Consider the following 25887-nt stretch of genomic DNA (forward strand, 5'->3'; position numbering starts at 1 on the left):
TTCACAAGTGGCCATTAATTGTGTGTTACTAATTTTCTAGGTGCTGACCTTTAGGCACTTAGGGCCTGATTTACATAAGTGCTGAGCACCTAGAACAGCAACTGAAATCAATGCCAGCTGTTCTTTGAACATATAAAGTGCTATACAAATGCTAAGATACTCTCAAAAATTAAGCTCTAGTTAGGCACCCAAAGTTAATGGATATTTAATTTTGGCCTTGATGTCTTTGAGCCTCAGTTCTTCAGATGTAAAATGCGTAATACCACCATATTACTTCACAGGGTGGATGTAAGAATAAATTGAACAGACAACCTTCATTCTATCATTTCCTAACTTTTAAGTGCTTGATTTTCCAACCTTAACATTTTTTCAACATAATATGAATAAAGTTAAACCAGTATGAAGGTAAATCTCTAGGGGAAGGAAGATGAAAATGGTTAGTGACCTTGGGGAACTTCAAATGTAAGATTTTAAAATTTGATTATTTAGCATGGAAAGGAGGCATAGGAGAGTGAGAGACAGTGTGTTGGGGGGGAGGGAAGGACAAAAACATAGGTGTACATTATATTTTACCAATATGTCTGATGTAAAGGTCACTGATTATTTTAACACAGACTTTGAGACTGTAGTATATTAAAATTGATTGCTTTCCCCCCTCCGTAAACTGTGTCTCGCTTTACATACTAACTGGATGTAGATGGCCTCCAATAAGACAGGCATAACTTTGCAAACTAGTTCTGTTCCCTCACCATCCTACATTCCTGGAACTGCATTTCTTACAAAACAAATAATATAGGATTGCAGGAACAAAACCAGACTTGTATTAATAGATCTGGCATATTTGGTTAGTGAAGAAAGCATGTTTTCAAAAGTGTTGAGAAATCTCAGTGCTGCTTTTGTGGAGATCAAGACACCATATGAAGGAGCACATTTATGCTGCTACAGTTAAGGTTGTTTTAGGCACTCTCTTACAAGCCTTACATTTACTCAGCCATAATAATTTATTCTGGGTTGAAATCTGGCACACAGTTTCAGTCCTGGAGAAAACTGTTTTCATGATTAGTCTAAACTTTAAAGCTTTTGCCTAAAAAACATGCTTTGACCAGGAACACTTTAATATTTATTTGTATTTTAAGATCTTTAGGGCTAAAAGTAAAAATTTGCAAGCGATTAACTCATAACATGGCTTGTTTTTGCAGTTAATACACAGGCTTGGAGAACTGGGTTAGAAGTTACAGGATCAGCTGCTGGCTCTTTCACAGACTGCGTAATCCTGAGCGAGTGCTTGTCTATACAGTGCAGCAATGTGCACTACATTGGTATGATTTCTAAAGCACACTAACATGTTGTCCACTAACTGGTCCATGTAAACCCTGCTGGTGCACACAAAGTTCCCTATTGTGCTTTCTACATGGATCTGCTAGTGCACTTTAGAATCACACCCCTGTAGTGCACAGTGCCGCACTGTGTGGACAAGCCCCAAGTCACTTTCTGTGTCTGTGTTCTGTTTTGTGAAAAGGGATACCAGTATTCAAAAATATTCAACAAGATGCATAAAAACATACAACAATTTTTGCCTCTAAATGCATTTTTCTAACACAGTCTCTTTCTTGGCACTTTAATTGGATTTTTGAATGTTCATTGTATAACACAGATCTGCAAGTACAGTGTTTGCTCTGTATCCAAAGAGAAATGCATCTGCCAACAGGCTGAGGTTTGTTTGCGGGAAGGACTGTGCTGGTGCTCTGTACTTGAGTTTACTATCTGCGCTTTTGCCTACTGATATCGATGCCCTGAATCGTGCAGAAACTGGAAAAGCAGAATTCCAAGGTATGATAAAGGTGCCCTGTGAGAAACTCTTATGTATGCTGTCATGGCTGTATCCCCACTTTGAACTTTAGGGTACAACTGTGGGGGCCTGCATGAAGACTTCTAAGCTTAACTACCAGCTTAGATCTGGTCCGCTGCCACCATTCCCAAAGCTAATTCCCTTCCCTGGGAAGCCTTGAGAAACCTTTCACCAATTCCCTGGTGAATACAGATCCAAACCCCTTGGATCTTAAGACAAGGAGAAATTAACCATCCCCCTCCTTTCTCCCACCAACTCCTGGTGAATACAGATCCAACCCCCTTGGATCTAAAACAAGGAAAAATCAATCAGGTTCTTAAAAAGAAGGCTTTTAATTAAAGAAAAAGGTAAAAATCATCTCTGTAAAATCAGTATGGAAAATAACTTTACAGGGTAATCAAACTTAAAGAGCTCAGAGGACTCCCCTCTAGTCTCAGGTTCAAAGTACAGCAAACAAAGATAAACACTCTAGTAAAAGGTACATTTAAAAGTTGAGAAAACAAAGTAAAACTAAGACGCCTTGCCTGGCTATTTACTTACAGGTTTGAAATAGGAGAGACTTGTTTAGAAAGATGTGGAGAACCTGGATTGATATCTGGTCCCTCTCAGTCCCAAGAGCGAACAAGAACCAAAACAAAGAGTACAAACAAAAGCCTTTCCCCCCTCCCCCCAAGATTTGAAAGTATCTTGTCCCCTTATTGGTCCTTTGGGTCAGGTGTCAGCCAGGTTATCCGAGCTTCTTAACCCTTTACAGGTAAAAGGATTTTGGAGTCTCTGGCCAGGAGGGATTTTATAGTACTGTACACAGGAGAGCTGTTACCCTTCCCTTTATAGTTATGACATATGCAAACACTATTTACTGTAAAATAATTTAGAAAAAAGTTCTGGCAGTATATTTTAGAATAATCATCTGTATGGTGCATTGATGTACATATTGCCTTTCAAAGAGAGTAGGAGATGTTCCTTGCTAGGACATGCTTACAATTTCAGAGCCCATTCTTGTACCCCTTAATCACATAAGACTCTCGAATTGTATTCTTATTGAGTCACATAGCAGCTATCTAAATCTGTGATAGTAACTGTTTTACATTCTAATTCCTTACTTCGTACCATGTTCTTACAGGATGCAATTTTCAGAAGCACCTAAGTGACTTAGGAGGACTTTTGCTCCTAAATCACTTAGTTTCTTTTGAAAATCCTTTCCAGTACACCTCTACCCCGATATAACGCTGTCCTCGGGAGCCAAAAAATCTTACCACGTTATAGGTGAAACTGCGTTACATCGAACTTGCTTTGATCCGCCGGAGCACGCAGCCCCCCCCCCCCGGAGCGCTGCTTTACCACGTTATATCCAAATGCGTGTTATATTGGTTCGCGTTATATCGGGGTAGAGGTGTATGTACAAATCCTGAATAGGTATTGAGGGATTTTTTCCTTTAAAATTCTGAAATGCCTTGCTCATGAAGATACATTGTCATCCCTTGCTCACACTGTTTTAGGTGTCAAATTAGAGATGTAATTAATATTTTATTTATATTCACTTCATATGAATAGTTGCTATTTTTAGGTATTTATATTTGAACAAATACTGAGAAACAAATAACCAGAGTGAAATCTGGCCCTGTTGAATTCAACAACTCAACTCCCATTGACTTCCATAGGGCCAGGATTTCACCTTGACTATCTATACTGACTGCCATATTTCCTAAATCCCAAATCTCCTCTCGAATGATTTCCCCACCCCTCACCCTACAGCATAAGTCAAGTTCAGGAAGAGAAATGCAAAGGGAAGCAAGCAAGGCACTAAAGTCAGGGAGTGCATTAGGACACTGACAAGTCACTGGGAAAGGAAACAAAGCTAAAGAGAGTCAAGTTACTGTAAATTCAGAGAGAAAAGCTGCAGGGATGATCCAGACTATCTACACAAGCCATATTGTTTAGAATGGCTTTTATCTAGGCTCACAAACTACACAACCTGTAACTGTCTTACGTACAGCTAACTATAAATAAATACATTGGAAACCATCAAGAGACATCTTTAAAAAGCAAAGCAGAAAATGATCCAACTCTGCCAAAACTGGTCATTCTATTTGTTGCAGTCATTTCTTCAAACTTTCTGATCCCTTGTATCATATAGGTGGGGAGGATGAGTACAGTATGAAAATAAAACAAAAGGAATTAACCACTACAAAAGTCGTTTCCCTCAAATATGAATCTAACACTGCAAAACTGACAATTCTCTAAATCAGTGGTTCTCAGACTTTTGTACTGGTGACCCCTTTCACATAGCAAGCCTCTGAGTGCAACCTCCCTTATAAATTAAAAACTCTTTTATATATTTAACACCATTATAAATGCTGGAGGCAAAGTGGGGTTTCGGGTGGAGGTTGACAGCTCGTGACCCCCTTTTAATAACCTCATGACCCCCGAAGGGGTCCCAACCCCCAGTTTGAGAACCCCTGCTCTAAATCTTGTGTAATAGGCAGGAAACAAGGAAATATATGTTTGGGGGTGGAAATGCCAATGAATAACTACTTAGAAACTTTGGTTTGTTGTGCCTTTAGTCATAACAGCTCAGGACTGCAGACACTAATCAGGCTCGTAGTGTTTACATATAGTGTGCTGCAGGAGTGGTGAAACTATATATGACAGTGAAGGAGAAAGAGAACTAAAGGATTAATCTTCAATAATAGTTTGCTATGGAGATGTAAATGGAGAAAAAGACGGTTACTTACCTTCTGTAACTGTTGTTCTTCGAGATGTGTTGTTCACATCCATTCCACATTAGGTGTGCGCGCGCCGCGTGCACGAACGTCGGAAACTTTTCCCCTCAGCGGCTCCCGTCGGGCCCGCAGGGTCTCCCTTCCCGCCACAGCAGCGCCCCGCCCTAGCGTATATATATCCCTGCCGGCCCGACCCTCCCTCAGTTCCTTCTTGCCGGTGACTCCGACAGAGGGGAAGGAGGGTGGGAAGTGTAATGGACGTGAACAACACATCTCGAAGAACAACAGTTACAGAAGGTAAGTAACGGTCTTTTCTTCTTCGAGTGCTTGTTCACGTCCATTCCACATTAGGTGACTCACAAGCTTACCATTGGAGGAGGGTAGGAGTCAAGGAATAACTGATTGAAGCACCGCCCTGCCGACCATCGCGTCATCTCTGGTTTGATGGTGGATCGCGTAGTGGGCTGTGAAGGTATGCACCGACGACCAGGTGTCTGCCTTGCAGATCTCCTGGAGTGGGACCTGTGCCAAGAAGGCCGTCGAGGACGCCTGGGCCCTAGTGGAGTGAGCCCTGATCTGAGGTGCAGGCATGTTGGCGAGCTCGTAGCACGTATTTATGCAACGCACGATCCATGCCGACAGGCGCTGCGTCGAAATAGGCTGGCCCTTCATCCGTTCCGCAACGGCCACAAATAGCTGAGTCGATTTACGGAAAGGTCTGGTACGGTCCAGATAAAAAGCCAATGCCCGCCGAACATCCAGGGTATGCAGGCTGCGATGGCTCGGGTCCGTATGGGGCTTGGGGAAGAACACCGGTAAACAAATGTCCTGCCCCATGTGAAAATTCGTGACCACCTTAGGGAGGAAATTAGGGTGAGGCCTAAGCTGCACCTTATCTTTATAAAAGACGGTATAAGGAGGCTCCAAGGTGAGGGCCCTCAATTCCGATACCCTCCTAGCCGAGGTGATGGCCACGAGGAACGTGACCTTCCATAAAAGGTGCGTGAGGGAGCAAGAGGCCAGGGGCTCAAAGGGCGGCCCCATAAGCTTAGTGAGGACCAGATTGAGGTTCCACGGAGGTATAGGAGGGCGCGAGTAGGGGAACACCCTTTCCAGTCCCTTGAGGAAACGGGCTACCGTGGGGTTGGAGAACACGGATCTGCCCGATTCCCCCGGGTGGAACGCCGAAATGGCGGCCAGATGCACCTTAATAGAAGCGGGGGCGAGGCCTTGACGCCTGAGGTGCAGCAAGTAGTCCAGAATCAGTGGTATCGAGGCCTGCAAGGGCTGGGAGTGTTGAGGCTCACACCACAGGGAGAAGCGCTTCCACTTGGCAAGGTAGGTTGCCCTTGTGGAGGGTTTCCTACTACCAAGGAGGATTTGCTGGACCTCGTGGGAACACCTGTGCTCCACACTACTTAGCCAAAGAGAAGCCATGCCGTGAGATGCAGCGACGGCAGGTTCGGGTGGAGCAGGCGACCCCGATCTTGGGTGATGAGGTCGTGATGGAGGGGGAGGGCTATCGGAGTGGTCACGGACAGTTCCAACAGAGTTGTGAACCAGTGTTGGCGTGGCCACGCCGGGGCGATTAGAATGACTGCCGCCCTGTCCCTGCGGGTTTTCAGGAGGACCCTGTGAATGAGTGGGAACGGGGGGAAGGCGTACTTCAGGCCTCCGCCCCACGGGATTGCAAAGGCGTCCGCCATTGAGCCCGGACTGTGGTTCTGGAACGAGCAAAATCGCGGGCACTGGCTGTTGTCCTTGTTGGCAAACAGGTCCACCTGGGGAAACCCCCACCTCAGGAAAATAGAACGGAGGACGTCTCGTCTCAGCCTCCACTCGTGCATGAGATAGGACCGGCTGAGACGGTCCGCCAGCCTGTTCTGGACCCCGGGGAGATATGCCGCCCGAAGATGCACTGAATGGGCTATGCAGAAGTCCCAGAGGAGGAGAGCCTCGTGACAGAGGGGAGAGGACCGGGACCCGCCCTGCTTGTTTATGTAAAACATAGCGGTAGTGTTGTCCGTCAGAACCGACACGCTGTGTCCTCTTATGGTGGCGTGAAAGGTCTGGCAGGCGAGGCGAACCGCCCTCAGCTCCTTCAGGTTGATGTGGAGCAACCGTTCCTCCGTGGACCACAAGCCCTGAGTGCGCTGGTCCCCTAGGTGCGCCCCCCAACCCAGGTCCGACGCGTCTGTCACTAACGTCAGAGCTGGTTGTGGGGCGGCGAACGGGACCCCCGCGCAAACCTCCTGCTGATCGAGCCACCAACAGAGGGCGCCTGATACTCGAGCTGGGATCGTGACGACCATGTCCAATGGGTCTCTGTTGGGGCGATACACCTGGGCCAACCACAGCTGCAGAGGCCGGAGTCTGAGACGGGCGAACCCGACTACGTGTGTGCATGCTGCCATGTGCCCCAAGAGTTGTAAGCAACATCTGGCTGTGGTCGTGGGGAATCGCTGAATGGAGGTTATGGCCTCCTGGATAACCAGGAATCGCGATACAGGAAAACTCGCCCGTGCCGCCACCGAGTCCAGGACTGCCTCTATGAAGTCCAGCCTCTGTGTGGGGACTAGTGAAGACTTGGGCACATTGACCAACAGGCCGAGTTCTCGGAATAATTGCAGCGCCAGTGCCACATGGGTGCGAACCTCCGCCTCCGACCTGCCCGCTAGGAGCCAATCGTCCAGGTACGGGAAGACGCGCATCCTTCTTTTTCGAAGGAAAGCCGCTACCACTGACATGCATTTTGTAAAAACGCGCGGGGCTGTTGCCAGGCCGAAGGGCAGGACCGTAAATTGGAAATGGCGCTGGTTGACAGTGAAGCGCAGAATCGCCGGTGGGCGGGCCGGACGGCGATGTGAAAATAGGCGTCTTTCATATCGAGGGCAGCGTACCAATCCCCCGGATCCAGGGAAGGAATGATGGTACCAAGGGAGACCATATGGAAACGTGGTTTGAGCAAGTATTTGTTTAACTTGCGAAGGTCCAGAATAGGACGGAGGCCCCCTTTTGCTTTGGGAATGAGGAAGTATCTCGAGTAGAACCCTTTTCCTCTGAGGTCCGGGGGAACCTCTTCCACCGCTCCCAGTGAAAGGAGGGTCTGTACCTCCTGCATGAGAAGTTGCTCGTGAGAGGGGTCCCTGAAGAGGGACGGGGTTGGTGGGTGGGAAGGAGGGGGCGAGGAAAACTGGAGAGTATAACCTGTCTCCACCGTGCGGAGGACCCAACGGTCTGATGTTATACTGGACCAAGCACGGTAGAAATGGGACAGGCGGTCCCCGAAACACAGGGGTGGATCCGGAACGGAAATGGGTACACTGTCCTCGATCGCAGCTTCAAAACCCTGGTTTGTTTCCTGGCTGCGGTTTGTTTTGGCCTTGGGTTTGGCCTTGGTCAGGCATATTGTTGCGTCTGCGCCTGTTATCCCTGCCCCTTCTGCGGTACGGCTCTTGCCGAGGGCGAGGGTGGTACTGCCTCTGCGGAGGTTGGGGCTTAAAAGGCTTCCTCTGTGTCACCGGGGTGTGCATCCCCAAGGACTTGAGGGTAGCCCGAGAGTCCTTGAGGCTATGTAGTCTGGCGTCTGTTTGCTCTGAAAACAAGCCCGAACCCTCAAACGGCAGGTCCTGGAGGGTGTTTTGTACCTCCGGAGGAAGGCCCGAAGACTGCAGCCATGCAGAGCGTCTCATTACAACGCCTGACGCGATTGTTCTAGCGGCTGCGTCGGCAGAGTCAAGTGAGGCCTGTAAAGAGGTTTTGGCCACCGCCTTCCCCTCGTCCACTATGGCCGCAAACTCAGGTTGTGAGCCCTGAGGCAAGGCGTCCTTGAACTTGGACACTGATGCCCATGAGTTAAAGTTGTGCCTATTCAGGATCGCTTGCTGGTTTGCGATCCGCAACTGGAGGCCTCCGGACGAGTAGACTTTCCTGCCAAATAGGTCTAGCCGTCTTGCTTCCTTGGCCTTGGGGGCTGGGGCCTGCTGGCCATGCCTTTCCCGTTCGTTAACCGCCGAGACGACCAGCGAACATGGGGCCGGATGGGAGAAGAGAAAGTCAAACCCTTTGGACGGGGCAAAATACTTTCTTTCTACGCCCTTTGCAGTTGGCGCAGAGGAGGCTGGCGTTTGCCATACGGTCTTATAGTTTGACTGGACCGTTTTTATGAGCGGGAGCGCGATCCTGGAGGGACCTTCCGAGCTCAGAATGTCCACCATCGGGTCCTCCTGTTCAACCGTCTCCTCCGCTTGTAGCCCCAAGTTGAGGGCTACCCGTCGGAGCAGGTCCTGGTGCGCCCGGTGGTCAATCGGGGGAGGGCCAGACACTGTTGTGCCCGCCACGGCTTCATCCGGTGAGGAGAAGGAGGTCATGGCCTTTTGAGCGTCCTCGTCCTCCTGTAACTCCTCCTCAGCGGGGTGGCCCTCCGGGGTGCGTCCCCTGCCCTGAGTCAGGGACGGTGCCGGGCTCGGTGCCGAGTCCGCCCTCTCTCTGTCAGGTGGTCTGGAGACCGTGGCCTCCGCACGGGAGGCAGGACGGCACCGTGGGGAGCGGGACCGGTCTCCTGAGGGGCCCGATCTCGAGGTTCTGGACGGAGGGCCTTGCTGATGATAGGCCCACGGGGTCCAGAACGGCCCGGATGGCTCCAATGCGGTTGCCAAGAGGCCTCGTGCTCTCTAGCGGCGTGCCCTCTGCGGCCATATCTGGAAAGCCCCGAGCCCTCTTCCGACGCTAGGGACGGCGACCTAGAGGGCCACGGCGGTGCCGTGGGGCGGTGCCGGTCCGGTGTCGGGGAGCGGTGCCGTCGGGACCGGGACCGTGAGTAGCGCCGTGCCGATCTGGACCTGGAACGGTACCGTTGACCGCGGGACTGGGAACGGCTGCGGGAGGATGGTCTGGGGAACCTCGCCATCGAAGCGTCCCGGTGCCTGCTCGAGCCGGGCTGCTGGGACGGTGCCTCGCTCGCATCGGGGCCTGGCTGTTTGGTGGCCCGTTGCGCGGCGGGAAGCCGGGAGTCCACCGAGGCGGAGCTCGACCGGGACCGGCGCCGTGAACGGTGCCGAGATGGCGACCGCGATGGGCGCATCATCGCCGGCTTGCCCTTGGAAGGCAGTCGCGGCGGAATGTCTTTAGCGCGGAGTGTGTTGTCGGAGGACAATTCAATGAGGTCCTTTGCCGCCTCAAATGTGTCCGGGGTGGAGGGCTGTTCCAACAGTTCCTCCAGCCCTTCCTCCTCACTCGACGCGCTTGTCCCGGGGCTCGACGGGCCTTTTGGCGCCGGAGCCACTGGTACCGGGACCTGTATCGGGGCCGTCACGGCCTTGGTCGCACTTGCTGTCTTTGCTGGTGCCACCTTTTTGTGTGGGGAGCGACCCCGGGCCTTGGGCTGGCTCTTGGAGTTGGCCGGCGAAGCAGACCGGTGCCGGGCGTGATCTCGCCGTGGCGGCACCATAGGCTTAGTCTGCACCGCCGGTGTCGGGTCGCGGACCGATGCCGGAGCACTCCGCACCGAAGCCGACGGTACCGTGGAAGCGGAGGGCTGTAACGCCGTCTCCATGAGGAACTGTTTAAGACGAAAGTCTCTCTCTTTTTTAGTCCTGGGCTTGAAAGCCTTACAAATTTTACAGCGCTCCTTCTGGTGTGCCTCCCCAAGGCAACGGAGACACGACTCGTGCGGGTCGCTCACTGGCATAGGCCTGCGGCACGCGGCACAAGCCTTGAAGCCTTGGGCGTGCGGCATGCCCCGCCGCCCAGGGCCGGTGCCCGGGTTGACCAAACCCCTATCACCAAAATCTTTTTGGTCTTTGTGAAGAACTAATTAACTACTTAACACTTAACTATATTATGAACTGATAACTATTGCTAATGGCTATGCTAAGGGACACTCTCAAGCGAGAGACAGAGTTGTTCCAACGTCGCCACGGGCGGTAAGAAGGAACTGAGGGAGGGTCGGGCCGGCAGGGATATATATACGCTAGGGCGGGGCGCCGCTCTGGCGGGAAGGGAGACCCTGCGGGCCCGACGGGAGCCGCTGAGGGGAAAAGTTTCCGACGTTCGTGCACGCGGCGCGCGCACACCTAATGTGGAATGGACGTGAACAAGCACTCGAAGAAGAAGCATATATCCTCACCAAAGGGAACAAGGAAAGAGGATTTGTGAATAGTCAGAATTGTGTTTTGTTTAGTTTGCCTACAATTCACCTTTCCCACTGAAATGAGCTGAAATGCTTCCAAGAAGATGTGTGTTATCATGGCAACAAAATATAACAAAAACAAAACCCAAAGCAATCTGCAACCAGGATAAATGTGGCTAGTTGCTGCTCCATATTACAACCAGATAACGTGAATGGCACAGTTTAGCAAGGCTGCACTTTGTTATATATTTTTATTTGTAATAGCATTCCCTTTCTTTTACCCTCAGATTGGGCAGAAAAAAAGGTTACCTACCTTTCATAACTGTTGTTCTTCAAGATGTGTTGCTCATGTCCATTCCATTCTAGGTGTGTGCAGGCCCACGTGCACAGTTATCAGAGATTTTTGCCTTAGCAGTATCTGTAGGGTCGGCAGTGATGCCCTCTGGAGTGCTGCGCTCATGTGTCTGTATATTAGGTGCCGCCAGTCCTATGCCCTCTCAGTTCCTTCTTGCCGGCAACTCCGACAGAGGCGCAGGAGGGCGGGTAATGGCATGGACATGAGCAACACATGTTAAAAAACAACAGTTACGAAAGGTAGGTAACCGTTTTTTATTCTTTGAGTGCTCGCTCATGTCGATTCCATTCTAGGTGACTCACAAGTAGTACCCCCGGAGGTGGGCTTGGAGTTCACGGTCGTGCGGCTTGCAACACTGCTCTCCTGAAGCCAGCATTATCTCAGGCCTGCTGAGTAAGCGCATAAGATGTAAACGTGTGGATGGAAGACCAGGTAGCAGCCCTGTAGATATCCTGGATTAGCACCTGGGCAAGGAAAGCCACCGGGGAAGCTTGCACCCTAGTCGAATGGGCGGTCACAACTGCCGGTGGAGGCACGTTCACCAGATCATAGGACTGGGTGGATTTGTAGGCGCTAAAGTTTTGCATTGTTTTGTTTTTGAGTGCAGTTATGTAACAAAAAAAATCTACATTTGTAAGTTACACTTTCATGATAAAGAGATTGCACCATAGTACTTGTATGAGGTGAACTGAAAAATACTATTTCTTTTGTTTATCATTTTTAAAGTGCAAATATTTGTAATAAAAATATCAAGTGAGCTCTGTACACTTTTTATTCTGTGTTGTAATAGAAATCAATATATTTGAAAATGTAGAAAAACATCCAAAAATATTTAATAAATTTCAATTGGTATTCTATTGTTCAATAGCGCGATTAATTTTTTTGAGTTAATCGTGTGAATTACTGCAATTAATCGACAGCCCTACTAATTAGGCAACAGTTTAACAACCAAAAGTTTACAGAACTACTAAAAATGTTTAGCTAATTTGAGATGTCTACTGACTGACTGAAAGCTGCCAGAAAGTCAGCTAATGTCTTGGGAACAATCAGTCAGAATGCAAAACAAGATCTCAATAGTTCTGAATATATCCTGATTACGATTTGTATCAAAGGTGTTAGAGAGTATTCACTGATTAATAAAGTGGGTAGACATAATGATTTGTGCTAGAAATATCTCTAGAATAAATTATTGAGAGGTATATTTAGTGCAGATTAGTTTGCAGTTATTTAAGCAGGCGTGCTTCACTGAGACAAACCTGTTCAGAGTGCCACAAAATACTTTTCACTTCTTAACTATTCAGTCCACCAAAGTTTTTAAACAAAATCTATTATTCAGTAATGTTTATAGTGGTAAAGACGATTTCAAAATAATACTTCCCAAATTAACTACAATCCCTACCATAATAAATACGGTCTATAGTTAATGTAATTTGGAGTTCAACATTTTTGCAATTCAGAATCGCTAGGGTATTCTGAAGGGCAATACTTAGATAAGATTAAATAAATATTTTAAATGTCACAAACTGAGCTGGCAAGTATATAAACTAGTTACATAATGAACAAGAACCCAAGAGTTTCAATATGCAATGGGGATGGAATACAGAGATGAATCATGCCCAATTTTAAAATAACTGATAAAATAAAAGTAAAATTGTAAGCCTTCCTAATTAATGAGCAAATTCTTAGTCAAATATGGTTATCTGATGAATTAATCCAAGTTATATGAAATACAATTGTCTCAGCAAATCAAAAAGCAAAGATGATGCAGTTATTGAGGCATAACTGTATAATTGTCTCAGTTATACAATTCCAGCACTTGCCTAATTTGGTGCTTAGCTATCAAGCTGACAGGCACTTTAGAATTCCCTGAACTCTGAGTGTGGATATCCAATTTGCATAATCACTGCATAAAAAAGTTAAAGGCAATTTAAGTAAAAGTGATCATGACAATTTTATTTATAATGTGAAAACAAAATAAAATCAAGATCAGTAGTGTGTGTGTATATACACATATAAAAATATGTGTTTGTGTATGTATACACACACACACACACACACACACAAGTTGGTGCTTTAAAAAGGCCAGTTTCACAGCTAAACAATTATGAGCCAAATCAGCTGGGAGGAAGAATTTAATCAGAAATATGTGAATGATAATTGGGAATTGTTTTAGAACACTTCACTAGACTCCCAAAAACCACAACTGAGGAAGAAGGCACTCTTTCCATTCCAGTTGTATCTCAGGAGGATGTTAAACAGCAGCTGCTGAAGTTAGACACTTTTAAATTAGTAGGCCTGGATAACTTGCATCCAAGAGTTTCAAAAGAGATGGCTGAGGAGCTCACTGGACCATGAATGATGATTTTCAGTAAGTCTTGGAAAACTGAGGAAGTTCCAGAAGACTGAAAGAAAGCTACTATTATGCCAATATTTAAAAAAGGTAAACGGGATGACTCAAGTAATTATAGGTCTAGCAGTCTGACATCAATCCTGGGTAAGACAATGGAACAGCTAATGTGGGACTCAATTAATAAAGAATTAAAGGACAGTAACATAATTAATCACAATTAACATGGATTTATGGAAAACAGAGCCTGTCAAACTACCTTGATTTTTTTTTAATGAAATTTCAAATTTGGTTGATAAAGATAACAGTGATTATATAATACATGTAGATTTCTATAAGGCATTAGATCTGGTATTGCATAACATTTGATTAAAAAACTATAATATAAAATTAACATGGTATACTTTTAAATGGATTAAACGCTGGCTAACTGATAAATCTCAAAATATAGTTGTAAAGAGGGGCTCATCATAGATGTGTTTCTAGTGGGATTAGTTCTTGGCCCTACACTAGTTAATATCTTTATCAATGACCTCAAAGAAAACATAAAATCATCACTGATAAAGTTTGCAGTTGACACAAAAATTGGAGGAGTGATAAATAATTAAGAGGGTATGTCATTGATTCAGAGCAATTTGGAACACTTGGTAAACTGAGTGCAAGCAAACAATATGCATTTTAATATGGCTAACTGTAAATATATACATTGAGGAACAAAGAATGTAAGCTATACTTACAGAAAGGAGACTCTCTTGGGAAGCAGTGACTTTGAAAAAGATTTGAGGGTCATGATGGATAATCAGCTGAACATGAGCTCCCCATCTGACCCTGTGGCCAAAAGGGCTAATGCGATCCTGGGATGCATAAAGAGAAGAACCTCCAGTAGGAGTAAGGAGTTTATTTTACCTCTATAGTTGGCACTGGTGTGACCGATGCTGGAATACTGTGTCCCGTTCTGGTGCCCACAATTCAAGAAGGATGTTGATAAATTGGACAGGGGGTTCAAGGAAGAGCCATGAGAATGATTAAAGGATTAAAAAACATGCCTTATAGTGATAGACTCAAAAAACTCAATCTATGCAGCTTAACAAAGAGAAGGTTACAGAATGAATTGATTATAGTCCATAAGCATCCACATGGGGGAAACATTTTTAATAATGGGCTCTTTAGCAGAGAAAAGTAACATGATCCACTGGCTGGTAGTTGAAGCTAGACAAATTCAGAGTGGAAAAAATATGTAAATTGTTAACCATCAGTGTAATTAACCATTTGAACAATTTACCTAGGACCAGGGTGGATTCTCCATCACTAACAACTTTTAAATCAAGACTAGATGTTTTTCTAAAAGACAGGCTCTAAGAGATCAGACTAGATGATTACAATGGACCCTTCTGACCATGGAATCTATTAATATGGAGGTTGTTGACCTGTAACTGGACGTTCTTCGAGATGTGTGGTCCCTGTCTGTTTTCCACACATGGGTACCCATGCACACCATGCATCTGAGAGATCAGAGATTTCTAAAAATAGTGTCCGTTGATCCATGGCTGGGCAGTTCTCATGCTCTGACATGAGGGTATAAGGGGCGGTGGGGACCAATGCCTCTCCAGTTCTTCTCTTATCATAAATCCAAAGCAGAGGGGAAGGAGTGCAGATAGTGGAATTTAGATAGGAAACATGTATCTCAAAGAACCTCCAGTTACAGGTCAGTAACCTCCATTTCTTTTTCAAGTGCTGGTCCCTATGTGTACTCCACACATGGGTGATTAATAGGCAGTATTTAAACAGGAAGGCAGTGTGAGGATGCAGTTGGTAGAGACGTCTGTAATACTGCAGCCCCAACAGCTGCATCTGGAGAGGATACTTGAATTAATACATACTGTTTCATGAATGTATGGATGGAGCTCTGGGTAGTCGCTCTACTGATGTCCAGGATAGGTACCTCTCAAAGAGATGCCATTGAAGTTGCTTTTGCTCTAGTTAAATGGGCTCTCACGCCATCGGAGAGAGGTATACGTATCAGTTGGTAACACAGAATGACGCAGCTGGAGATCCACATATAGAGTCTCTGAGCAGATCATGTCTGTCCTTGTGACTATTCCGCTATGCTGACAAATAACCTTGGTGATTTTCTAATCGATTTCATCCTTGTAGGTAGAACAATCCAGAGAACTAAGTCTTCTCTCCTGATTGGAAGCATGAGATTTTGGGAAGAATACCAGTAAGTGGACAGGTTGATTTATGTGAAACAAACTACTTTTGGGATGAATTTCAGATGAATGTGAAAGGAAACATTCTCCTTATGAAAAATAGCATAAGGCAGGTCAGCTATGAGTGCTCTCAGTTCACTCACCCTTCTGGCCTTTGTGATGGCAACTAAAAAGGTAACTTTCATGGTAAGGTAAATCATAGAACATGTGGCCAGTGATTCAAATGGTGGTCTAGCAAGTTCTGATAGTAGTATGAGGTTGAGTCCCATTGTGGTACAGGTTTCACCACCAGTAGGACGATCCAAAACATCCCCAATCAAGGCCTGTGTCTTGAACAAAATTATTTAACAGTTTAAAAAGCTCTTCACCAGTTCCTTGTGTTGGAAGTGGACGCCAAAACAGAAAATCCTCATTTAATTCTGTTGCTGTAGAAAAACGAATACACTGTGCAGCATTTGATATATTGGTAGACTCATCTATCTGAATTAAATAATATGGGCTCTGACGAACACTTTCTAGGAGCTCCTCTTTTACATCAGTGGCCATCTCTGCAATGCAGCGTGGAACTCTCATTAGAAAGTGGGATCACGTCTAGCTGTGATGCTGCTTTCTCTCCTATCATCACCGTGCACGTATCCTTTGCAGCTAGTAGTAGTTTCTCACCTATGTCGTTGGCTTACTAGCTTTGGCAATGCACAAAGCCGCACAGTAAGAAGCCTTTCTGTTAACAGTGCTGTACACTTCAACAAGTTTTTTGTGTGTCCTATAACTCATTAAGCTTCCTCTGGAAAAACTCTATGGGTTTAGATACTAAGCTAGGGTGTCTTGTTTTGAGATGCCGGTGTAGCTTGCAGGGCCACATACTGTCATTCACCAGTACTTTGCACTATACAACACATTGAGGCATTGGTGCATCGCTGGACCCACTCCACCTAAAGCCCAGCTTGAAATAAGCTTTGTGCATTTTGCTAGAACTTCTGCTGCTGCCCTCACTTTGGTTTGTGTGGTACGCTTTTCTCCCTTTGTCGCAAAATGAGCCATGTCTCGTATAAAGGTTTGTCACTGTAAGCACACTGCTGATAATGTTTTTAAGTTCCTGGGGGGGGAACCACACGAGACATTTGACCTGACACAGTTGCTCAAAGAGCCCTGCGTGGGACTAGTGGGAGAGGTACGGTAGAACTCATGGACGGAATCAGGATGCCTGCCATAGGGATCCCATGGGGCCCACAAGGGCTAATATGAAGGGTCGACTGGTTGAGAGGGCCCCCATGGCAATAGGTACCATCAGTCCCTTGGGTAGTCGTGTCTAGGTGGAGGACAGACCTGAATTGTTTTGAATCTCTGTCTGAGCTCACCTCCCTATGTGGGAATAAAGGAATGTCTGGAGCCTTCAACTCCTCCAAAGAGAAGGCTGATTCCTGCTCAACCAACAGAGCCATCGGTACCAGTGGGTGAAAGCTTCTGCCTCTGGACTGAGGAGGGGAACATTCCCATTTCCCCGAGGTAGTTTCCTCCTCTGGTATCACAATGTTTCTCAGGAGGGTTAGACCCGAAAGAAAAGGAAACCGAGGATATGGCAGGGTAAAGATATCCTCCAGAGAGGGGCAAGTTTCAGTTAGTCCCAGAGCCCAGGGCGTGCCAGTAGTTGGGACTGACAGCCCTGGCACATCCATGGTCATTGTAGATGGCAGGTCTTACAGAGATAGGTCAATACCACCAAAGAGTCTACTCGGACGCTCTTAAATGGTGTCATTAGGTACCAATATTTAGGCTTATGAATCAGCGCCTTCATCAGTACCAGCAGACCCTTTTTCCTTCACGCTTTGCCCTCATGATCGGAGGATTTAAGCAAGCCTAAGTCCTTAGGGCCCACATATGAGGACTCACTAGACTTGGATGGAGTTGGGGAGGGATCCCTTCTCTTGAAAGAGAATCTGTTCTTACACTTATGAGAGTGCCCCTTACTGTCATGAGAAGCCCTGCAGGATGATGCCATGGGCTTAGCTGGTCTGGCTTCTGCTCCTAAGCTCATTCTTGAAGGGACGCTGCACTTGAACTATGAATTATTTGTCAAAACATAAGTGAAGATGCAGATCTCTTGCTTTGACTGGCCCCCTGCTCTAGCCACCCCCACCTCTGGTGCCTGTTGTAGAGAAATGGGCTTTTCAAGGGCTGCTCCCTTGGAATGGAGGGTGTTCTGCCTCACATAACCAACCAGATTAGGGGAAGAGCTCTTGCATGGGTCCAACTCGCACCACTGTCTAACCCAAGGGATGGATCTCACAAGCAGGGACCTCCAGCTGCTGGTACCACTTCCACTTTGGTGTCTCATGGGGAGAATCTGGGGTCAGACCTGTACAGACCACATCTGGAGATGATGGGGTAAAATAAAACTGAAAAATCAGCGAAAAATATTTTTCCATTGAATTTTCAATTACAATATCTTGGGTGTTACTTGTAACTAGGTAAAAAAAAATGTAGGCAGAAATGTTTTTCAAGTTAACCATGTCCCTTTAAAAACTAATGAATGTCTCATTCTTCACCAACTTGATGGTGACATTATTTCTTACCCAGAGAAGGCAGACCCTAAAGGCTGAATCACTTCCTCGCTACTAAGCATGCCCTCCTGCTCTTCCTGAAAAGTTAGTGGCAAAACCCCTATGGGCTTCACTAGCAGTATAACTGCAACTCAGGACTGCGAATAGGCAAAGATTCTGAGTCTGCCTGCGCTATTACTAGCTTACAGGTATATATAAAGAACTGATGATCCCAACTCTAGACATTCCTTGACATTTATGAACATAAAATATTCATCTAGAAAAGATTTTGAAATAAAATGCAGGTAAAAAAATTAGAAACAATGAAGGGGTCAGGGCATGGCAGAAAAGGATCTTCTGGCTACTGAAGTAAACCTCAGACAAATGAGATGTGGAGGCAGCATAGCCATTCTATAGTTACTGGGAAAATTAGCTTTGCCATATACTGATATTTGGATGAAATAAAATCAATAAGCAGTGAAAGACCCAGAGCTACAGACATAATTACCACAGATGGTAAGCTGTTATATTTGGCACCATCTTCCTCTCTGTTAGATGTAGTTGTACGAGTTTTTTGTTGCAGGCTTCCAACAGTGCATTAGAAGCCTGATCATGTTTCTATTAAATCAATGGCAAAATCCTCATTGACTTTAAGGTGCAAGATCAGGCTTTAAATTAAACAGTAGTGGTCTGTCCTTCAAATAACCAAACAAGACTCCTAATAGAACTACCAATTCCAGCCTGTAGAAGCTGGCAAAAAGTTGAAGTACACCTGGCTTGCTCAGTGAGAAATATTTCTTAAACAGTTTTGGTTGTCAAGGAGTTTTTCCTGAGGCAAATTTTACACTATGCCCACAAGAAGCTGGATCTTAAGAAAAATACAAAATACAGCAAAAAGAATGGTAAAGAAAGAGGAAAAAAAGAAAGAAAGGAAAGCAAGGCCAGGCAAGAGTTACAGTGGCAAATACACTATGCTTGAACATGCCAGGGATTCAAAATTCAGGTTCTCAGCCTAGTCTTTCACTCCTGGGCCAACAACCCACAAGGATGTGTGTGAGAAGTACACTGTGTTGTTCCTAAACAACACCTTGAGTACAGTTAATACATCCGTCACCAGAGACAGACTCCAGATGAAGCCACATCCAGCCCTCTTCTGCCAAAGAAAATATAGCTGCAGTTTTAAATTTTGAAATTTGCTTATTTACAGGCATGTGTGTGACTTTGAATCTTGGAACACCTCACAAATATGAATGATTTTCATATCCTCATCATCATTGTGAAGAAGGGAAGAATTACCCCATTTCAGAGATGGAAAACAGAGGTATGAAAATGTGATTTGTTTAAAGTCACACAAGAAATCTGTGGTAGAACTGAGAATTGAACCCAGATCTCAACTCCTTTTCTTTACCTTTGGAGAAGAGTGGTTATCAGATAAATGTTATCCTCAGAGCAGAGAACAATTCCTCTTCTTCACCACCCCAGCAAAACAAAATAGAAAAGGAAAAGTCTGTCTAAATTTTATAGTTTGAAATGAGAAAAACATTAACTAGAAGTAATTTTATCATCTTTAATATAATGCAGGAAAAAATTGGATGTAGCAATAAATTCACTGAATTTTTAGGTCTTAATTCCATTTACACTCTTATCAATCTGCATGAGATGCTCTAAAAACATTTTCTGCAGCTTATGGAGATTGAGAGCTACCCAAATGTAGTATCCAGACTGATGGTCATGGTTGACAGGCAGGAAAAATGGAAAGCAATATGACCTAGAATTCAGGTTTCAGAGTAGCAGCCGTGTTAGTCTGTATCCGCAAAAATAACAGGAGTACTTGTGGCACCTTAGAGACTAACAAATTTATTAGAGCATAAGCTTTCGTGGGCTACAACCCACTTCTTCGGATGCATCCGAAGAAGTGGGTTGTAGCCCACGAAAGCTTATGCTCTAATAAATTTGTTAGTCTCTAAGGTGCCACAAGTACTCCTGTTATTTTTGCATGACCTAGAATTGACTCCCAAGTTGTTCTAATTTAACATTTCAAGAGGAGTAATCTAAAACTTTTAAAAGGAGGCCTTAGAATTTGCTGAATTCTCAGTATGTTCTGATAACAGAACTAGAACCACTTGCATGTCTGTTTTGCTCTGCACTTACTCATAGAAAGGTTCTAGCTTATATAAATTAAAATAAATACAGCCACTGTACAATTGTAGGCTCGTACAATAGAGACAGTTTTTACAGTTGTCCATATCAAATGGATGCAGGTTATGAGCCCCAGAGGTGATCACACTGCTTCATGAGTAAATTATACAGTTAGATGAGTAAGAATCAGTCCTTTATAAACCCTCCCACATTCTATAACTCAAGACCACAATCTGCCAGGGAAAGCACACATTTCTAAAAAGAGATTTTCAACTCTTGCAGCAACTGATAAAATCCTTCCTAAGAGAGACTGATTCCCTGTTGTCCTTAGGATCTGAGCTAGAACATCTGGTGTAGTCAGCAACAATAAATCAGCTTTCCAAACTGTCCAATGAATCCTGTTTGAATGGTGTCCACCAAAAGACCAGGTTCAAAAATAATGATCTTTTAGCAGGAGAAACATATTGTCCAGAAAAATAAAAACAGCAAAACATTTGTCAACAGACTATTATGCATTATGAACAAAATCCTCAGCACAGGACCCAAAGCAGGAAGATCAGGCAATTGGATCATATACAAGAGAGAAATTCTCCCCACCAAGTTGGACCTCTGCAGAGGCTAGTTCAGCCAAACAGCTGCAATAGTGCTCTCCAGCATCAACACATGCCACCATCATCAGTGGGAGCAAGCACCAGAGGATCTGCAAAATGATGGATCCCCTGGACCTTCCTCCATCTTCTCTCTATTGAGCAGAAAGTCCTTCTCACACAAACTTCAAGGTGATGTGTCTCAATATAACACATGCACCATACATTCTGCCTCTTCATGCACCACCACGAAATCAAAAACATTTTTCTATAACAATGTATTTGTCCTTGTAGAACATTCAAACCAATTCTTAAAAATTGCACAATAAACTGCTATGTGATACTAATGATGTAAAAATACATAAGTGATTACCTCTCCTATGAAGACAACCATAACACAATCCAGTTTCTCTTCTGGAGACAATTTATCAATAAGAGAGTGAAGGGTTTCTGTAAGATAAGACTTTACTTTTCTCTTCACGGTGGGAATTCCCATTACAATTGAAACTGAAATTAAATAAAAAACAAACAGTCTTATGCACAATCAATATATAAGTCTTTATATAACAAAGTATTAATTCAGAAATACACTCAAAATATTAAGAGATTACACAGTAACCAAAAACAATTTCAAAGCATACCAGTATTATTGGGAATACAATTAATAGTAACAACATCAATTCTTAGGGGAAACACAGCCAGACGAAAAAATAGCAAATGCTGAAAGTGTCACAATATTAATATATATGTATTGTTAAGATGCATACAACCGTGGTATCAGTTAGTTAAGGTCGCACTGAGACTTACACAAAGTAAACTAAAATCCCTTTTCAGAGTTTAGTCTCCAAATTTAGTACAACAGTTTTTCACAAACTAATCTTCTATGTAGTGTTTTTAGCAAAATATTTAATAACTTCTGCAGAAGAAACTTATTAAAATCTCTTCTTTCCCATAAACTACCCCAAATACCAGCACTCTGACTCCCACCACATTGATGCTAACCCCACCCACCTATCCCTATTTTCCACATGGCTGTTCAATCTTCATGGTCTTTAGCCCACCCCCAATACACAGGGCTGCCCTCCCACTGGGAGCAGAATAGGTGGGGGGAATAAAAGGGATGAGTAGGACTAGATGCAGTACTGAGGAAGCATAGGGGCCCTGTGCTGAAGCAGCTGTACTTAAAGGGCTCTCACCTTTAAATACACAAAATCAAGTTAGAGCTGAAAATGCCGATTGGCATTCTTAACTCATCCTCTTTTGCTTACAAACTACAGATCTCTCAGAAAGGTATGTAATGTTAAATTTGCATTGACTAGAAATGCCTACCCAGCAGGCAAAACAGAAAAAGAGAAGGATGGTGAAGTAAATCTTAATTTCTCTACTGTTTTTAGGACCCTTGATTTTGATTTTTTTTTTTTGCAATTTAAATTTTGAAATAATATATGGTTGGCTTAAACCTGTGGAAGAAAGTCTGAATCCTCCACTTTGCTGGTTAAATACACCTCTACCCCGATATAACACGAATTCGGATATAATGTGGTAAAGCAGTGCTCCGGGGGGGTGGGACTGCGCACTCCGGCAGATCAAAGCAAGTTCGATATAACGCGGTTTCACCTATAACGCGGTAAGATTTTTTTGGCTCTCAAGGACAGCGTTATATCGGGGTAGAGGTGTACGTATAAATAGGTCCTACCAAATTCACAATCCATTTTTGTAAATTTCAGAGTCATAGCATTTTAAAAATCTTGAATTTCACAGTTTCAGATATTTAAATCTTAAATTTCATGGTGTTGTAAGAAAGCATGAATATGTATTTTAAAACAGAAAATATAAACATGTAAAGCTCTTAAGCCAGCATTTCTCAAACTGGGGGTCCGGACCCAAGAGGGGGTCAGAAGGCTATTTTGTGTGTGTGTGTGGGGGGAAATCGCAGTATTGCCACCCATGCTTCTGCGCTGTCTTCGGTGTTGGACGGCCAGAGACCAGATGTCCGGACGCCAGCTCTGAAGGCAGTGCCACCACCAGCAGCACCGCAGAAGTAAGGGTGGCAATACATCCTACCATTCCACCCTTACTGCTGCTGGTGGCAGTGCTGCCTTCAGAGCTGGGCACCCGGCCAGCAGCTGCTACTCTCCAGCTGCCCAGTTCTGAAGGCAGTGCAGAAGTAAGGGTGGCAATACCGCAATGCCCTTACAATAGCCTTGCAGTCCTTTTTGGGTCAGGACTCCCCGTTTGAAAAACACTGTGTACTTTGTATACTTTTTTCCCTGTAATATAGTATAGGGTAAAAGTACACAGAAGACCAGATTTCATGGGGGAGACTAGATTTCACGGTCCATGACACGTTTTTCACGGACATGAATTTAGAAGGGCCCTACATATAAAATATGTATTTCAATTTTGTTAGTGGGTGTGATTGTGAATATGAGACTTGATTCTGCACATTTAATATGTGGGCATGCATCTTGTTATAACAAGGACAGAATCAAACCCCAGAACTTCTATCAAAACAAGGAAGCTTCAATTATGAGAGAATCAGCAGCTCCAGATCAAACAGCAGACAGACACAAATGGATTAATATGTCGGGCCTTCATGCCTTATACACATGCAGACATGCTTCCAAGTACATGACCCTGGTTGGGCTTTATCTGCTTTAAGGACTGCGGCTCCAAGAATGGAATTATGTGGAGATCTACTGATGAAGGAGCAGAACTTTTGAGGCTTAATCACTTGTTTTGGTGAATATGTGTCTTTACAAAGTATAAGGAATCAGTAAGAGAAAAAACATGTAGTCTAATAGTAGAAGTGTTTTTTCTCCTCCAACCAAGGTCCAACTTTTGTGGAGAGGACCAAGCCAATTATCATTAGGTACCCATAATTCCAGGTCCTCTGAGTTATCCACTGGAATTTATTGGTGGGAACACCAGACACACCAACTTTGAAATGGTTAAATCCATGCTTGATTACCCATATATCTGAGTAGCCAAAGGGATGTGTCAGAAAACTAGTTTCAGAGCCTGTAATATTTCCATGCCTTGTTAATTTTCATAAATCTCATTAAAAGATAACACAAATTGATCCCGATTAAGTGCTTTTTATTGTATACCTTAGCACCTGGGATAGTGTGTGATCTGGGATTATGTAGTAAAGAGCAAAACTGAAGACAACTCCTTTCATCTTGGATTCAGTGTGAGTTCTAAGAGATATCATACAAATAAAATTGCAGCTACCAAACAATACATTAAATTATGATATTACCAAAACAAAATTAGGAAGTCCTTCAGACATATTATTTTATATATAAACACATAAGCATTATTTAAATTATGCCATCATACCGCCTGTTCGTCCCAGGCCAATCTGCACAGAAGGTTGAAGGCTTCCTTCATTCTTCAACAAATGAGGCAAATGGTAATAGATATTTGGCACTTGAAGAGATTTTCTGCTTGTTAGCTCTTTTAACAATTTCAGCGTTTCATCTGCAAACACATATAAAACCAATAATGCAGAAAATTAATCAGAGAGGCTATATGTTTATGCAGCAATAAAACATATGCAATTCCAAAACTGATCATTCATTCATGCTTTGTTTGAGTTAGGAAACATTTTTAAGATTTGTGTACCAGGAAGTAAAACCTTTTCTGTTTTTAATTTTTAAAAGAGTTATGAACAAGATTGATTTTTAATAGTTTTCTGGAAACAGGAACATCATACTTATATCATCGCATGTGAATTACAATGTGCTCTGACCAATGACAGAGAGGAAATAACTCACCTTGAGTAGAATCCTCCATAAATTTTTACCTTGGGTGTGTCTTTATATTATACAGTATATTGGGCTTATTATTCCCAACAAATTCAAAATAATCTGTATCTACTCTCACAGGAGCTCAAGCAATGACTTAATCCTCAAATAAATAACTTCAAAATTGCATGCACATTTTTACATACATTGCACACAAATATATTGCACAAAAATAGGACTACATACGGTATACGGTGCAACAGTTCAGGAATTAAATTTGGATATACTTTTTGTAATAAGAACAGATACACCTAACAAAAGTAGGCATATGAATTATTTACTGCAGTTAAATACTGAAGTTAAACCAGTTCTAAAGATGTTTCCACAATGGATCATAAATATCAGCTTTGAAATTCCCTTGCCAGTATGTGTCAACTCTTTTAAATCAAATATGAAAACCATAGCCAAATTTTTTAATTAGAAAAAAAGCCATAGCACCTCATATTGACCTTCGAGATCTCATGAGTCTCATAAAGATCAGGTCAGGTCAGAAACTGGTTTGGAGACTTCCAAAGAAAACCTACCCACCTTAGAAGTGATGGTGACTCAGTAGATATCACTCTTTCCTGGGATGCTGAAATGAACCAGTGTTTCCTATACAACTGGAGATGCCTTTTTTGGATGAAATCTAATACTAAACTCCTGACTACTTATAGTCTTGAAAAGGCCCTTGTACAAAGTGCAATGAGTAGAGGTGTTCGCTTCGATGTGTGGGCTAAATTCCAATTTGGGTGATTACACTCTTCCTGCCAAAATTTTCTCTGCAGTTTCAATTGCAGAAGTAGACGTGGAAGTTCACCCAAATGTATTCCAGGGTGGATGAATGACAAGATCTGTAAAGCAATTTGGATTCCTTCTAGATCTAAGGTACTAAACAAATACAATATAGATTTGAGTATTTATATGTTATTTAAAATATACCTATAATAGTAATCTCTGGCACATTTACAGTTCATTACATTTAACACAAGAATTGGTGAACCAGTGTCAACCCAAAGTAAGAGGCAACAATCCCAAAATTACAAGTTAAAAATAATTATACCTAGCCCATACATCCCCCAGGAAAAAGTCACAGTGCAGAGTTAGTCTTTATGTTGTGCCCAAAAAGTCTTGACTTGGGTTCTGTCAAACCAATGCGGTAAGTGAATTACAGAGTAGAAGGTTCTCCAGCAAAAAAATACTGCCACCATTTGTTAAA

The 25887-nt window shown here is 44.0% G+C and overlaps 1 protein-coding gene across 1 annotated transcript in view; it reads right to left on the bottom strand.

The window, feature by feature from the left end:
* The window catches only part of MGAT4A (alpha-1,3-mannosyl-glycoprotein 4-beta-N-acetylglucosaminyltransferase A), a 142317-nt gene that overhangs the window by 57459 nt on the left and 58971 nt on the right, over positions 1-25887 (bottom strand). The window contains exons 4-5 of the mRNA XM_065408858.1: positions 24223-24363; positions 21254-21387 (exon numbers count right to left, since the gene is read on the bottom strand). Of these exons, the coding sequence (XP_065264930.1) occupies positions 21254-21387; positions 24223-24363 (275 nt within the window). The remainder of the gene's footprint in view (positions 1-21253; positions 21388-24222; positions 24364-25887) is intronic.

This window comes from Emys orbicularis, chromosome 1 (genome assembly GCF_028017835.1).
Source record: "Emys orbicularis isolate rEmyOrb1 chromosome 1, rEmyOrb1.hap1, whole genome shotgun sequence".
Lineage (NCBI taxonomy): Eukaryota > Metazoa > Chordata > Testudines > Emydidae > Emys > Emys orbicularis.